Source organism: Manis javanica, chromosome 13 (genome assembly GCF_040802235.1).
Source record: "Manis javanica isolate MJ-LG chromosome 13, MJ_LKY, whole genome shotgun sequence".
In the NCBI taxonomy this organism is placed as follows: Eukaryota; Metazoa; Chordata; class Mammalia; order Pholidota; family Manidae; genus Manis; species Manis javanica.
The window spans coordinates 63,059,085-63,075,652 of record NC_133168.1 but is presented as its reverse complement, the minus strand read 5'-3'; the positions used below and the strand labels follow the sequence as shown (position 1 = coordinate 63,075,652).

The following is a 16,568-nucleotide window of genomic DNA, read 5'->3' as shown; positions in this document are numbered from 1 at the left end:
TAGGACTGTGCAGGAGTCCACGGTTGGACCTGGGGTAGGTCCACTCAGTACTCTGAATCACTGTCCCCGTATTAGACCAAGGCTTGGTGGTAGTCACAGGGTAATGGACCCCAATTCTTTGATACGGCCATGTGTTATTTCTTCACTCCTCAGTCATTTGAAAAGTATCCAGCAGAAGCAGCTTCGAGCCACCTTTCCCCCTACACTGCGACGTCTCTCACAGGTAGACAACCTCGCTGCTGTGGTCTGTGTGCAGAATGCCTGTTTCTCGCAGAAGCAGAGGCAGATCTTGGTGATCGCCCCCCACCCGCTACCCCCACGCTCCAGAAAACCTTGGGGACGCTGAGGGCACAGTCTTGGCGGAGGTAGAACGCTACAAGGGTCCAGGCAGGCACGTAGGCCTGTGGCGGCGATCAAAAGATTCAGCGAGAGCTGCCCCGGGTCTTCCCACATGTGACCTAACGGGAAAAACGCTGCAACCGAGACTTAAGGGATCGGGGCTGCTTCTACTTTAGGAAGTAAACAAGTCACAGGGCTTGGGCCTGTGGCCTCAATCCCAAAACCACGGGCGTAGGATTCCTTCCAGGAATACAGATTCTAAGATCGAACAGGATTTGGTGCCACTGCCGACGAGGAGCGACGTGGGGCCCAATGGGAAACACCACGCGAGACGTGTGGAGACCCAGGTTCTCCAGGACCGGCTCTCCGCCACGCCCCTCCGAGGGGCAATGGGCGGCGTGCGCGTCCCCGCCGGGCTCAACGTGCGCGTCCCCGCCGCCGCCGCCTAGGCCAGGCCAGGCCAGGCCAGGCCGGGCCTGGTGGGAGGGGCAGAGTGGGGCGGGGCGCGCGAGGGGGGCGGCCGCCTGGGGAGGAGGCCGAGGAGCTGGAGGAGGAGGAGGAGAAGGGAAACGGCGGCGGCCCGGCGAGGCCGACCGGCAGGAGGCGGCGGGCCGCACTGGGGTGGGGGCGCGGAGCGGCTGAGACAGCGCCGAGCAGCCGGGAGGGGCGGCGGCCACGGCAGCCAGGGCCTGGGCCGCGCTCCAGCCTTGCCGGCCGGTGAGTATCGAGAAGCCCGCTGGGGAGGCCGACGCAGCCCGGGCTGCGCCGGGGACCGAGGGGCGGCCGGGCCGGACCTGGGCCCGAGGCCCCGAGGGGCGGCCGGGTGTCGGCGGGCCTGACCTGGGCGGAGCAGACGCGGCCCCGCGCCGGCCGGCAGGGCGCGCCGGGAGGGCGTTGGCGGCGCGGGCGTCCGCGCGGCTCCTCCGGCCCGGCAGCCGGGGACGCGGCCGCCAAATGCATCCCCGAGACCGGTGCCCGACCCTTGCCGCCCCGGCTTGCCGGCCTTTGTGTTGGGGAAGGAGTGAAGCGGGAGTCAAGTTAGGAAACCCAGGAACCTCGAAAACCGGCTTCTTTTTTTTTTTTTTTTTTTTTTTTGCCTTTTGGGAACTTGGGGGACAAACGGGTTAAAGGCAGATTGGGTGGCATCATCGACTGTCTCTACGGGATGAGTGAAGTCGGTAACTTTTCCATTCATGGAAGTGAGCGGATCGTAGTCTAGCCTCAAGTCCTTATTAAAGGGAAACTCCCTGATTTTATAGATCTGAGCGGTATGACCATTTCCAAGTTTTTTGTGTCTGTCCCGTGGCAGCCCATTGCTTGGCAGGGGGCCATGGGAGCGCACGTTTGAGTTCGACGTAATCTCCTTTGAGTATGTTTTTAGTGTGTGTGTTTCGGAGAACAGACAAAGCGGAACAGTGTTGTTTCCTAGTACTCCATTCCGTTTTCCCTCTCTCTTGTTTTTCTTTCTGAGTCATGTCGTAAATCTCAAGTAAAGGATGCTTGGGAAGGAACTGACCTTTTATTCCATCACTACTTGATTGACTCTGATCCAAGGCTAAGTTATTTATGGGTATACTAATATCAGTGTAGATTAACCTAGAACTGTTTTATAGAAACTCTGAACTTTAGTTTCTATTTATTACATTACTATACTGTTATGCCCTTTACTGGCCTAGTAATTATATTAAGATTTTACATTTACTCATATTTGTAAAGATTTTTCAAAGCCGTCCAGCCATTGACGTGGCAGAAACAAAAAAGCAGCATAAAATGTACGGTTAAGATTTTTCAATATGCAGTTTTCGCTGAGTCACTGTTTTTTCTTTTTTGAGCTTAGTCACTGTTTCTTACTACAGAGATTTAATTGGGGGTGACGGGGTGTTTTGCTAACTTTTTAAATTGCCGGCTTGTGTTTATCTGGTACTTTAATAAAGTGACAAGGTTTTTTTGTGATTCTGTAAATGTTAGTGGGTGGAGTTTTGTGAGTGTTATCAGAGAACTGAAGTTTCCTATATAGACAAACTTTTATGCATTACAACTGCACTAAGTGTTTAATTTCAATCCAGTATTTCTCCATGTCTTGCATTGGAGACTTAAAGAAAAGAAGTCCTAATAAAACATACCGTTAAAGAACAGTAATACATATTTTGAGATAATGTATATAGTTAAAAAGGTACTTTAAGGTCACCAAAATAGGCACTGGTTAATGTGTGTTTACTATCTGGTATACTGCGTTATTAAAATGTGACTTTTAATGGAGTAAGCCTTAGGTTATTCTGTATAGTTTTGGATAAATCCTTTAAGTTCCTATAACTGCCTGTTTCATTAAAAGGAATTAGAACATGCCATGAAGTGGCATTGTGTTTATAGAATTCTTTGACATTAAAAGTCTTCAGCCAAAAGGCTATATAAAATATTACTTATTTTCAAATTCAGTTTGATAAAACAGGTGAGATTGGCCTTGGGCTTAGTGGGTTTTACATTGTAGATAGTTACAGAGTTAAATACAGATAAGCAGGTACCAATTAAAACCCAGTCTCTGTAAAGATCTTTTACAAAGGGTGTGTCTTTTTTTGTTTAAGGCTGTATAATGTGAGTATTAGATAATTCCCCATATATTTGCTTTTAATAAGCTTTATATGTAGCAATGGCTTGGTACTAAGTTATACATAAAGCTTTGTGGATGTAAATATGGCTGTTGTGTAAAGTGAGGTACATCTGTTTTCTGAGGAATACATGTCTGTATCTATTGAAAGCACATAATTATAACCAATCTTTGTAGAGTTCCAGGCTGTTTTCACAGAGTAATTGCCTCAAGGTCACAGAGCTGAGGCTCCTTGGAAGCCCATTCCCCCTGTGTCATGTTGCCCATTTTAATGAGCTGAGTTCCACCATTTGGGTGATTATTTTTATCTCAATACCAACTCAAATAGGTTCTGATTTCAGTATTAAATATTTTTTAATATTATTCTGATTCTGATATAAGTATAATTCATTTGCTTATTTGGTGGAGAACACTACAAGTAGTTAGGATTTTCACTTTGGAATAAGCTAATCAGGACCATATTTAGAAATGGAAGGTATATGTTTTGATTATATCTTAACTGGAATGGTAAAAAATTGAAAAAAATCCCATATAATTATGTCATCATTCTATAAATAAAAAGTGTGAACCAAATTTAGTAAAAGAATGTATACAGTGTAACCCATTTAGCCATTTGGGATTCATCTCGGAAATGTTCTTTGAGTTGGGAGTTTGATAGTAGATTTTCAATCTTGTGTAGTCCTCCAGCTTTTTAAATCAGCGAATTAAAATGTTCAGCTGAGGTTATAGATTTATTTTGGTCTTTAACACAGTGCATCTGATGAGCTAATGGGTCGCAAGTGTTGTTTATTATGAAGTAATACCTCTGTACAAGAAGGATGGCACTTGCTCTAGAGGAGCTTACAACTGATTGATAAATTTGACATTTCAGTGGTAGGCTTACTGGTAATAATGGTTAACTAATTGAACAAACCTGTCTGTAGTCTGATTTCAGCCTTATACTGAAGCAACATTTTGTTGTTTAAGTAGAATTCTATTTTATCTAATACCATATTAATAATTGTAATAAGCAGTATGCTGATGCCACTTCCTTTTTTGAGCCTGTTTTCCTTACCCCACATTCTAGGCAGGTACCTGCAAATGTGCAGACACCTCCACCTCCGCTTTTTTTCTTGAACCTGATGCCTCTATATTCAGTAACCAGTAACTAGACTGCAGGGTTGATTAGGGAATTAAAATAGGGAACAATATACAGCTCAATGTTTCCTTCTGTGCCTTTTATTACGTTTATTATTTTTTTATTACTTTTTTTTTAAGATTTTAAAACAATGGAAGATTGAAATTGAAACTTCCTTTGATTTGCTTTTTTAATGGACAATTTCTTTTACTCCATATACAATGCCTGAGGCATATGACCTAGGTGCTAAGTAAGTATGAATGCACTATTGCCTTTCTAGCGGGTACAGTGAGGTCATTTTGGTTCAATCTGATTGTCTAGTACTAGATCTATAAGGTTATATTTATTCATGAAGTATGTAGTTTTCCCTGAAATGAAGAATCTCATTTTGTTTTGGGATCCATTTGATTATGTCTTGTATTATAATTCTTTCATTTATTCATGTTTTAAAAATAAGTGAGACTCTAATTGAAGCACAATTTGAAATACAGGGAACACAAGAATAAATGATAGCAATGGTCCTGCCTTCTTCATGGAGCTTATAGTGTTTCTGTAGAGATAAATGTTAAACAGGATAATGATTTACTGGTATTAGTAAGGAAAAATCAGTGTGTAATAAAGAGCATGTAGTACAATATGGGATTCCATACTTTTACCTTGGGTATGTGGAACATTCAAGCTGAGACTTAAAGATTTGAGTAGCAGTTGAAGAGGAAAAGGTGTGTGTGTGACTTAGCATATTCTAAAGTCTTGCTAATTTTTGATGTTTTATTTATGTATCTCCATACACATTTTAATGAATGTGGAAAAATAAAGAAATGCCTTTTTGAGGACAATATCTTTATGTCTAGAAATAGCCCTAAATAATAAGCCTCATTTCATTATATGGGAAAATACCATGTCGTAAAAAACTGTTTTTTATGGAGTGCTTATCAGCCAGAGTATGAGATGACCAAGACTTTCTTTTAGAGGAAATTGAAACTGTTGTAAAGCATTTAATCTTTTATAAATATTTTCTAGTCTAATGAAACTTTTTCATTCATTCATCTTTAAGTAAAATTAATAGAGATGTTGTTTGAAATATTAAGATTCTTTTTCAAGAGAGTTTTTAAGAAAACTTAATATTGAAAAGTTTTAAATTAAGCTTATCTTGAATTTGAAGCCTTAGGTAGCAACATGTTTATTAGTAGACCTGCTGTGTCACTGTTCAACTGATAAATGAGAGGTTACCATCTTAAACTTGTTGCCCAGGATTTATGGGCAATTGCAAAATACTTTATAGAGACATATTTAACTTTAACTTGATAATAGCAATTGTATTAGAAAGAGAATGGATCTGGAAGTTCTAAATTCTGAAGCTGAGGGTTTTATCCCCAGAATACTCTTTGTGTATTGTCTAGTGCAATTTCTAAACTTCTTAAATTAAGAAATATATTAAATATATATATATATATAACATGTAAAAATAATTTAAAACCCTTATATTCAAAGCAGAGTAATGTTCTATTAAAATTATAAAGGACCGAAAAGGCTTACTTGACCACAGGGGTGACTAGGTCCTGGAATAAACTACAAGCAATATTGTGTAATCTCCATTCCTCAAGTAACAACTTAAAATTGGATCACCAGTTGCTGAAATACTGCCTTATTTTTTAAACTTCTGTAAGTAAACTTATTTCCATCTGCATTGATCAGATACAGATTTAAATCCTAGTTCTGTCACTTACTAGGTCGATGTCCTTGGGCAAGTCACTTAGCTTTTCTGAACCTCAGTTTCCTGTGGGTTGTTATGAGGATTAAGTGACATGATTTGTGTAAGGAAGGAGAAAATAAGTACATAATTAGTGTTCCCTTTTCCTTCTCTCTTAAGTCTACTTCAATAAATAATAAATATTGTGGACTCATTGCTGTGGATGCTTTTATTTATTTTATTTTTTTAACATTTTTCTTATTCAGAGAATTAGTGTAGAAGAGGCTATTTTGAAGCTTCAGATCCCTCCACTTCCATCTTTCAAAATTATTGCTTTTCTGCCTTTAACTCAGATGTTTGTAGCAGTTGCTATTTTAAACACTTTTGAATTAAATGATGTTTTTGAGACGTGTTCTCCCTCGTGGGGTCATGTGATGTGCCCATAACATAAAGTGTTCCTGCAAGTTCTGAGAGCAGTGGTCACTGCTTTTGGAACGGCATGTATTTTTAGGTTTCTCTCTTAGTAACAGTCAAGCTTATAACCTTCAGCATGTGAGATGAACTCAGTCTAGTTGTTGCAAAACAAGAAAGCTACAGCTGTTTTCATAGTCTTATCACTCAGTGAAAATTGTCTTAATTCTTATTAAAGTTTCTCCTTGAATGTCTGCTTAATTTACAAATGTTTGTTATTATTCGTCTGTCATTTTTTCTATTTTGACTCAACATGTCTATAGATTCTGTGGAATTTATGGAGATAAACATTCAAAAGCATTTAACTCATTTTTAATTTTTAATCACACTTTAAATATAGTTTTGTTGCTCAATGTGTGCCTTGTTCCCCCCTCCCCTCTCTATATCAAGCACCATAATATCAACTCAGAACTTTTCTACTTAATCAACAAAAGCTCTGTCCGTAAATAGGTAGACTTTTATAATTCCAGTTTGAAAATTAAGCCTGGACTTGAGAAAAAGAAATAACAATTTGGAAAATAATTAGTTTACATTAACCATTGAACCACGATAGAATTTATGGAAAAATGTGTTAGAGAACTAGCCAGCTTTTTTGTGCTGAAGTGAAGAAAACAGGCTAAGAATTGTTTTTTTATCCAGACAATTATTATTACTACAGTGTAATTTAATTCGGAAAACATTGAGATGAGTTGTGTGTGCCATATAATGTAGAGATGTATAATAAGTAATTAGCTGTAGAGATCTGAAGTTTAGAAGAGTGGTCTGGGCAGAAGATAATGAGATTACAGTATGTGGATGGTAATTGAAGCTTCAGAGAAACTGAGAGCACCCAGGGAGAATATTATATAGAGAATAAGCAAGAAATGACGTGGATCCCTGAAGAAGAAGTAATATTTTAGAAGAACAGATTAAGAAATAACCAAAAAGGTTAGGGGGAAAATCAGAGAAATGTGACATCATGAAAACTAAGGAAAGATAATTCAAAAAGGTGGGATTAGTCAACATAATGATATAATCGCCAAGGAAGATGAGGTCTGGAAAAAAATGCCTTTTGAATTTAGCATTGAGGATCTCAGGAAAGCAGTTTTAAAGAGTGGTGGTAAACATAAAGCCATCTTTTCTGGCTGATTTCTATGGTGAAAGAAATGGACATGACCTGTTGGCCTCATATCACATACCCCTTATTTTATGATTAATTTAAATACACACTTGTGTAATGTAAAGGCATAATTGAAAAGTAATTCTATCCTGAAATTTTCATTACAAAATCCAAAATTTTAAATAATACCTAAAATTGGTTAAATCATTCTTTTCTTTTTTTTTTTTTTGTGTTTTACAATTTTTTTTTTTTTTTTTTTTTTTGAGAGGGCATCTCTCATATTTATTGATCAAATGGTTGTTAACAACAATAAAATTCAGTATAGGGGGGGCGAGGCTCAATGTACAATCATTAATCCATCTCAAGCCTAATTCTCGTCAGTCTCCAATCTTCTGAGGCATAACGAACAAGAGGTTAGTTTTATTTGTTTGTTTCTTCTGAAACTTGACTGCAAAGCCAAAAAGAATAGCAGAAGTAGGATATTGTCTTGAACTGTGGGGTACATCAAAATCAGTTTAATTGAAATTAAAAATGTAAAAACTAAAGCATTCTCTGAAATCTGAAAGTTAAATTTGGATTTATTCTGTTTTGCATTAATTTATATACTACACAATATACTAGAATTTAAGTATTACATTTTGAAATATTCGGCCTTTTAGGCATATTGTTATGTGGTATATAAAAATGAACTTTTGAACTGATACTTGAATAAAAGTGCTTAAGTTGTTTTAAGATGGATTGTAAAATAAAGCTGTTAAATATATTAATTTCATATTTATATACATGTGTATTTATTTATTTCATCCTAAAGTAAGCCAATACACCTTCATGATTTGATTAATATTATTAAGCAGTTTTTAAAAATCAACCACTTTTTGCCTAACTTCGTGTATTTTTTCTGTCTCAACAACTAGAGCTGGACTGGCCATAATGGAGGAGGAACTGCAGCATTCACATTGTGTGAATTGTGTCAGTAGACGGTGTATGACCAGACCAGAGCCTGGGATTTCCTGTGACTTGATTGGTTGTCCATTGGTTTGTGGAGCAGTTTTCCATTCTTGTAAAGCTGATGAGCATCGACTTTTGTGTCCATTTGAACGAGTGCCTTGCTTAAATAGTGACTTTGGATGTCCATTCACAATGGCTCGAAATAAAGTTGCTGAACATCTAGAAACGTGTCCTGCAAGTGTAGTATGCTGTACTATGGAGTGGAACCGATGGCCAGTTAGTTATGCAGACCGGAAATCATATGAAAATCTAAGCAAAGATGTTGATGAGGTGGCACAATTAGATATGGCCTTGGCTCTTCAAGACCAAAGGATGCTCTTAGAATCTCTCAAAGTAGCCACCATGATGTCAAAAGCGACTGATAAAGTATCAGAACCTAGAGAACAAATCTCAGTTAAGTCAAGTGTTCCAGAAATACCACATACTAATGGTTTGTTGTCTGTTGATGAAGAATCTTATGGTGCACTTTATCAAGCTACTGTAGAAACAACCAGAAGTTTGGCTGCTGCTTTAGATATCCTGAATACCGCCACAAGAGACATTGCCATGTTAAGTACAAGTCTTCGTGCTTCTCCAAATGAAATGAATGAAGAACAAAATGCCAGGGAAAACTTACAGAATAGAATGTTGAAAGACCAGGACCATCTTTACGAGGATGAGTTGGGAGCAGTAGGTGGAATTGACCATAATCATACAAGTCATAACACCCAGTCTGAACAAAATGGTTCAAGTGATTTACTGTGTGACTTGAATACCAGTTCTTATGGCACTTCTCCTCTTTGTAATGGCTTTCCTTTGGAGGATGTATGTACACAGGTCATAGACCAGAACCAAAATATACATGATGATTCAAAACAAAGTGACTTAACAAATGGAGAATGTATAGCATCAGATGACACTTTACAACCTTCCAGTTCACTTTCAGTAGCAGCACAACTTAGGGAAGTCATACCAGCTAGTGCTTTGCCTAATGGCACAGTTCAGCATATCCTCATGCCAGATGATGAAAGTGAAGGAGAATTGTGTTGGAGGAAAGTAGACTTAGGGGACTTGAAGCATTTGGATGTCTTATCTTTCAGTCATCCTCCTCCATTCAAATTTCTGTCTAATTCATGTTGGTCTAAACCAAAGGAAGATAAAGCAGTAGATACATCAGATCTGGAAGTTGCAGAAGATCCAATGGGCCTCCAAGGAATTGATCTAATCACAGCAGCGTTACTATTTTGTCTAGGAGATTCTCCAGGTGGGAGGGGTATATCTGATAGTCGCCTGGTTGATGTTTATCACATTGACTTTGGGACTCAAACTTTTTCGCTTCCATCTGCAATATTAGCTACAAATACAATGGTTGGGGAAATAGCCTCAGCTTCAGCTTGTGATCATGCCAACCCACAGCTTTCAAATCCAAGTCCTTTTCAGACACTTGGGCTGGATTTAGTATTGGAATGTGTTGCTAGGTACCAACCCAAGCAGCGTTCAATGTTTACATTTGTTTGTGGACAATTATTTAGAAGAAAAGAATTTTCTTCACATTTTAAGAATGTGCATGGTGACATTCATGCTGGACTCAATGGCTGGATGGAACAGAGGTGTCCTTTAGCATATTATGGTTGTACCTATTCTCAGCGTAGATTTTGTCCATCCACACAAGGAGCAAAGATTATACATGACCGCCATTTGAGGTCATTTGGAGTTCAGCCATGTGTATCTACAGTATTAGTAGAGCCTGCTAGTAACTGTGTGTTGGGATTATATAGTGACCATCTAAGTGGTCTTCCTTTTGAGGTTCTGCAACATATTGCAGGCTTTCTTGATGGCTTCAGTTTATGCCAGCTCTCATGTGTATCCAGGTTAATGAGGGATGTCTGTGGCAGTCTGCTTCAGTCTCGTGGAATGGTCATACTGCAGTGGGGGAAAAGGAAGTATCCAGAAGGAAATTCATCGTGGCAGATAAAAGAAAAGGTTAGTTTAATCTTAACTGTATCAATCCCTTATTTGATATTTAATAGGTACTTAATAATGTTGCTGAATTAATGAAATTAATATCTTGTTGAGAAATTGACTACCCTTAAAACTTATTAACCCAGTATGATGACAACCTTTTTTTGTAGTGATAATTAATGAAAAACAAAGACATATTGTCGTAATCACACATTAACAGCAGACATCCTAAAACTGATTCTAATATGGCAGAAGCCACTTCTATTTCTACAGTCGAGCAGTTCTGTACACATTCAGTTCTGTAACAACTCCCTTTGTTTTAGTCCATGTTTACCATCTTCAAATCTGAGCTCTATCTGAAATATTTTCACCAAAGGAAATGGAGAAAGCAAGGAGGCTTACAACTGACAGTTTCTCTCCATTAACAATTTCTTTCATAGAACTTGGTTGTTTCAGGTAGAACTTATATAGGGAGAGATGACAAAAAAGATAAAACTGCACCTACTAGTAAGTGACCAATGGAGTATTGCGGGGTTTGAGAATATACGTAGGTGGATGTGGAAATGTAATAGACTGAAGTGATGCGGGTTCCGGGGTTGGTACAGCGCAAGGGGTGTTGCATATTGGAGTCTTGGGCTAGAGTTTCAGCAGACCAGCAAACAAATCCTGGCTCCACCATTTTCTTCTGTGACCCTATTTTCACCTGGCTTCCATCTGAGGCACTATCTACCAGAAACTAGAAGGCATTACTAATGTCTTTCTTTGAAGATGTTTTTCAGTTTTGAATATTTATAATGTGCAACTTTGCATTTTATGAAGTGGAAAAAAATTAATATACTTCAGATCAGTTGCACAGGGTTCAAATTTCTGGCTACTTTTTTCTTACCCTTAGGTTTTCTCTTACTTTTACTCATCGCTCCAGTTTTTCAGAATTCTATACCTACTTCTTTGTTCTCCTGTGACTTTGACTAATAAATGAACATACTTTTCCCAAAAGGGAATTCTGGTGGCAGAAAGTTTCATACTTGCTTCTATCTGTGTGTATATAATATTTTCATTTTCCACTTGGCATATTTCTTTCTTTTGGGATGGGGCACTCCTCTGAGGATAGCCTCATTTTTTTCCTCACCCACTAGTATCAACCTATAAAGTATCCTTGGATTTTAAATTGCCATCATTTCTGTATTACACATCTCTATCCTGGCCATTTTCTCCTCTGAACTCCAGACCATTGTACACATGCATCTACTTGACATCTGTACTTGATAACCTCACAGTGTCATCAAACTCAGCATGTCCAACCTACCCCACTTACTAGGGATAGATGGCATTGTCTGAGAAGGTGGCATTGTCATCTATCAAACTGCCTAAACTAGGATTTGGAAGTTAGGGTTAGCCTCCTTTTTCCTCCTTTATTCCATATCCAGGTAATCACAAAGTCCTATTGGGTCTCCCTTTCTCATACCACTCAGGTTTGCCTTACTGTTTCCACTGCCATTTTCCCCATCTTAAGTTCTCTCCTGGATTAGTACAATAGCCTCCTAACTGGGTTTCTGTTTGCAATTAGGTCCCTCTCTAACACAGTCTCTACATAAAGCCTAGAGTAATAACTATCTTCTTAAATGTAGTTCTTACACTGCAGTGTTTAAAATATTTTTACAAGTTTGTCCATTGTCCTGGAATAGAGGTAAACTCTAATGAAATATATGAGTTTTTATAATCTTGTCCTTGATGTTTTCTTTCTTAAGGTCTTTAAGTATGCTGTCCTTAATATCTACATTTGAGCACTTGGAATTCGCTGGATAGTGTGCTAATAAGCAGTTTGCTTTTGTTAAATCACTTAATCTACTGTTTTGTGGGTGAAGAAACTTAGCTTTAGAGAGGTTAAGTAACGTGTCCAACTAATTCAGGCATTCAGACCTGGGAAACTTGTCTCTGGAGCTTGTGATCTTCATCTTAGGCTATGTCCTGCTTACTCTTCAGATCTTCCTTATGAAAGCCTTTTGGAACCACACCCTGGAGCCTTCTGAGAGGATACCCCTCTGTTCATGTGGTGTCCCATTACATGATCCTACTCGGTAGATCCCTACTAAAGCTCATACTGTGCTCTTTTAGATTCACTGTTCAATTGCCAGTTTTTTTTCATTTAACTGTAAGTTCTTTGAGAAGTGAGACTCTCTGAGAACCAAAATATCTGCTGCCTAGCACAGCATATACCATATAGCAGGCACTAAGTAAGTACCTGATGGATACTTTTGAATGAAAATTTGGCCCAATACTAAGAAATTTGGTCATCAGCATGTAGGAACCATCCTTTTTTCCTGAGTTTGTTTCACCAGACTCTTAGCTGTATGGAAGTAGGGAGACTCCTACCATTGATTGAGTCCTTTAGGTAATTTACTCTGCTGAAGCTTAACAAAAACTCACTCTGTAGTTTCATGGAAATGGGAATCATAGGGAGGCTAGTGACATCTATAATATCTATGGGTAGCTATTCTCACTGGGGCTTTCACTGACTACTTGGAAATGATTCCATATGAGGTAATAGATAAAAACCCTAAGGAGTATAGTGAGTAAGTATGCATAGTGCTGAAAAGTGGTGACTTCTGTTGCCACCTGAGAAATGAGTGTGTTCCCACAGAATTTGAAGGCACCCAGTCACATTGGAAGGCATTATTACCATCCTTTCCCGAGAGGCTCTAATGAGTGCTGGAGGCTTCCTTCAAATCCACTGCTATTTTCTAGAATGTCTGCTGTTTACCGTGTAATTCTGTGTTCTTAAACTAAACATTTGCCTGTTGATGAGCTTAGCTAGGACACCTAGGCCTGTTCTGTCCCATTCATCCCTGTTCCCCAGTTCTGTCCTGCTGTATTGCTGCTTACTACCTATGTTAGCATAACTTTATATTTTGAATTGTGAAGAGGGGCCACAGCGGTTATTGCTGGACTAATAAGATGACAGTGCTTCAGAGCTTGAAGTTGCTGACTGGTAAAAGGGGAAAGTAACTCATATTTTTACCAGCAGACACATGAACAGGGATAGCAAGTGAATATTTTGCCTATAAATGCATTTTGTAATATATAAAGTAAAATAAGGTTGATTTTACAAAAGTTTGTTGTATATAAATTTTCAGAAACATTTTGAGCAAATTGAAGCACCCTGTGTTCTTGAATATTACTGAGTACTTTAGTATTTATAAACACCGGGAAGATAAGATATGTTGTCATAGTATTAAAGTATATTTTTTAGTATACTTCACACAGTGTAATAGGAAAGGGAAAAAACCTTTGAAGATCATAAGTAACACTTGTATTGTCAGTATCTCCAGACTAAGTAAAGATAGTTCTATGTGGTTAGTTGGATAGGATGAAAGAACAGTGTGCAATACATAATGTTTTAAGAAGTAGCTCTGAATTCATGAGGCCATGATTTTTTAAAAATTGCTTAATAAGCTAGGTCGGATGTGATTTTTAATGTTGGATTTTTTCTTTTGGTGGGGGTGGTTATCAGATTTATTGAAGTCATAATGTCACAGAAATGATACATGTTATAAATATTTGATAAACAGATTTGTATCTAAATGGATTTACCACTTTTAATTTTGTAGCTAACTGCTTGAAACTTTATATTGGATGTTTCTCTAACAGTAGAAATATATGCAGTTAGAGCAAGAACTGTGTTTTGATTCATGTAAATTGACTTGTTTAAATCTGAAGTAGAATTTTCTTTTAGGTGTGGCGATTCAGTACTGCATTTTGTTCTGTTAATGAATGGAAATTTGCTGACATCCTAAGCATGGCTGACCACTTGAAGAAATGCAGTTATAATATTGTAGAGAAACGGGAGGAAGCAATTCCACTGCCATGTATGTGTGTGACACGAGAACTCACTAAAGAAGGACGTTCACTTCGTTCAGTTTTAAAACCTGTACTTTAAAACCACAACTCCACTTGTGCATACATGCAAGCACCTCGTATACTTTTTTGTAATATGTGACTTTATTAATGTATTAAAGATTTCAGCTAGCTAAATTTATTGTCACTATGTATATAACATTTTGAAGTGACATATATTTTTATAAAGTACTGTTTATTTGGAAAAAGTTGCCTTAATGTTTGAAATGTGTGAAATTTTTGGAACTTGCTGGACAGGGTGATTTAGCTTTTAGCTACATAATTTTCAGAATTCATATTTTTAATGGTGTGCATATTTTGGTTCTTAAATTTTTTGCTTCTTAAACTAACCAGATCCCCACCAAACAATTTATTCCTCACATTTTCTGTGGGTTGCAATCCATGCATTCAAAAAGCAAAACTTTGAGTAAAATTGTTATAACATAAGTTTCTTGGGAAAAAACATCCAGTTGCTTAAGCACTGCCATAAGATCATTATAAAGATTTTATTTTCTAGTGCCCTCCTTATATAATTGTTGATATGTAGATCACTAATATATAACGTAATATTTAAAATCATGACTGACGTTTGGTAATGTCATTTACCATGTTTTAAAAATAATCCACAGAAACGTTTTCACCTTAGGTATTTACAACTCTCGTACAAAGAGTACCACATGCAGTTTTCTTTCTTGTTGCCCTCCACATCCAAAGACACATGGCATGTACCATAAGGCAGGGTAAATCAAAAACAAACAAAAAGCCTGTGGGTTTATTTTAATTTTAAACTGCTTGTGTTATTATATATTTGCCAGGCATTTGATATTTGGAGAGGAAAATATACCTCATTTTAAGTTTGAATTGGACATATTGTGTGAATAATCAAATAGAATGCAAAGGGCTTAACTTGTTTTCATAAACATTTAAAATTTTTGCTTGATGTTTATAAAAATCACAACCATTTTAAGACATTTAAAAATGTGAAATTTGGTTATCTTTGTAACATGACAATCATGAAAATGCAGAAACCTGTCTTGGTTGACAATCTCTTTAAAACATTTCCAGGTTAATTTCCCCTAGATTTCTCCACCAAAATGGGTAAGAATTGCATCTTTGTATAAAGATCAAGTTACAACAAAAATATTCAAAGACCTATTTTTTTTTTTTTGGTATCATTAATGTACAATTACATGAGCAACATTATGGGTACTAGACTCCCCCCGTTATCAAAGTCCCCACCACACACCCCACCACAGTCACTGTCAAAGACCTATTCTTGAAATATTTTATTATAGTTTTCAAATTGATTCATACTATTACTAACTTGATGTGGTCAGTTTAAAAAAATGACTATATCAGTATTTAGAAATAAATCCAAGTGATGAGGGTATGCACTTAAATAATTTAAGTACCTCTGGCATTTGGCAGTGTGAAAAGTTGACAAGTGACTGTGTTTTAAAATGTCAAAACTTTGTGTGTCTTCTCGTCCTACATTTGTCCCTGGGAGTGCTCTATTGTTACTAGGTTCTTGATTCCCATATACTGCAGTCAGACTGGGCAAAAGAGTTCTTGGGCATTAGAAAATAATTCTGAATTGCATAACACTTCATTGGATCAAGTTCTTATTGCAGTTGAAAAATACAGCATTAAAAACTAATGAGTTGTTTTGTCTCACCTTCATTTTAATTAGTAGAATACTTATTTCCCAGTGCTTAAACTTTATTTTTCAACTGTGAGATTGAAATTACATAAACAGTGTCTATTTCTGTGAAAAAAATCAGAAATAAAGTATCAAATACTATAAAATATAATGCTACCTTTTAAAGTTTTGCTGAAGGATGTGTCTGGTTAGGACAGCACAAACATTAACTCTTTGTTTTATGGTTGTGCCTTTTTATATCCTTGGGTTTTAAGTCTAGACTTATTTTTCCCACACTGCATCATGCTGTAGTTAACATTTTCCCACCTTATATTTCTTTTACACATCTTTGGGTGTTTTTTGTTTTGTTTGTTATGCCGCCATAATAGTTTATCAAAATGTTTTCTTTGTGCAACATCTGTTCAAATTCTAATAAAATTAATATTTCCTCTTTATATGGCTCAGTAACTTAAAAAGAAGAGCGCTTTCATTTAAATAAAATTTTAGTACTTGTTTGACAAATTCCAAACGCAGTCATTGTTTTTATAGTGTGGGTTTTCTGCATGCTTTAGGTGTTGATGATCATTGCTTACCCATGTTTTACTGGTGAGCATTAGGATTTTTTTCCTAATTTGGAGAACTCATTACTTAGCTTTTTGTGCCCCTTTAGTGTGTTCTTGAAAGTAGGCCCACCAAGGTGTGTTGAAAGGTGGAAAATTCTGGCGGTATTATATTTCTTAAACTTGGAACAGTTTAGCCTTTTAG

General features: G+C 37.5%; 1 protein-coding gene across 2 annotated transcripts; it reads left to right on the top strand.

The window, feature by feature from the left end:
* The first annotated feature begins 873 nt into the window (after positions 1–873).
* Positions 874–16,256, top strand: FBXO30 (F-box protein 30). Of its 2 annotated transcripts, none has more exons than XM_037022038.2 (3): positions 874–1,056; positions 8,236–10,291; positions 14,004–16,256. In XM_037022038.2, the coding sequence occupies exons 2-3, from the start codon at positions 8,252–8,254 to the stop codon at positions 14,205–14,207; spliced, it is 2,244 nt and encodes a 747-aa protein (XP_036877933.1). In that variant the 5' UTR covers positions 874–1,056; positions 8,236–8,251; the 3' UTR covers positions 14,208–16,256. The 2 variants fall into 2 exon arrangements, with proteins under 2 accessions (XP_036877933.1, XP_073075814.1); XM_073219713.1 differs by lacking the exon at positions 874–1,056 and adding an exon at positions 5,125–5,723.
* The last annotated feature ends 312 nt before the right edge of the window (positions 16,257–16,568 follow it).

What these genes read in the sequence shown, in the direction of transcription:
- FBXO30 (XM_037022038.2), top strand. Translation starts at nt 8,252, where the DNA reads ATGGAGGAGGAACTGCAGCATTCACATTGTGTGAATTGTGTCAGTAGA. An exon ending in CGTGGCAGATAAAAGAAAAG is followed by an intron (nt 10,292 to 14,003) that starts GTTAGTTTAATC and finishes ATTTTCTTTTAG; the next exon opens with GTGTGGCGATTCAGTACTGC.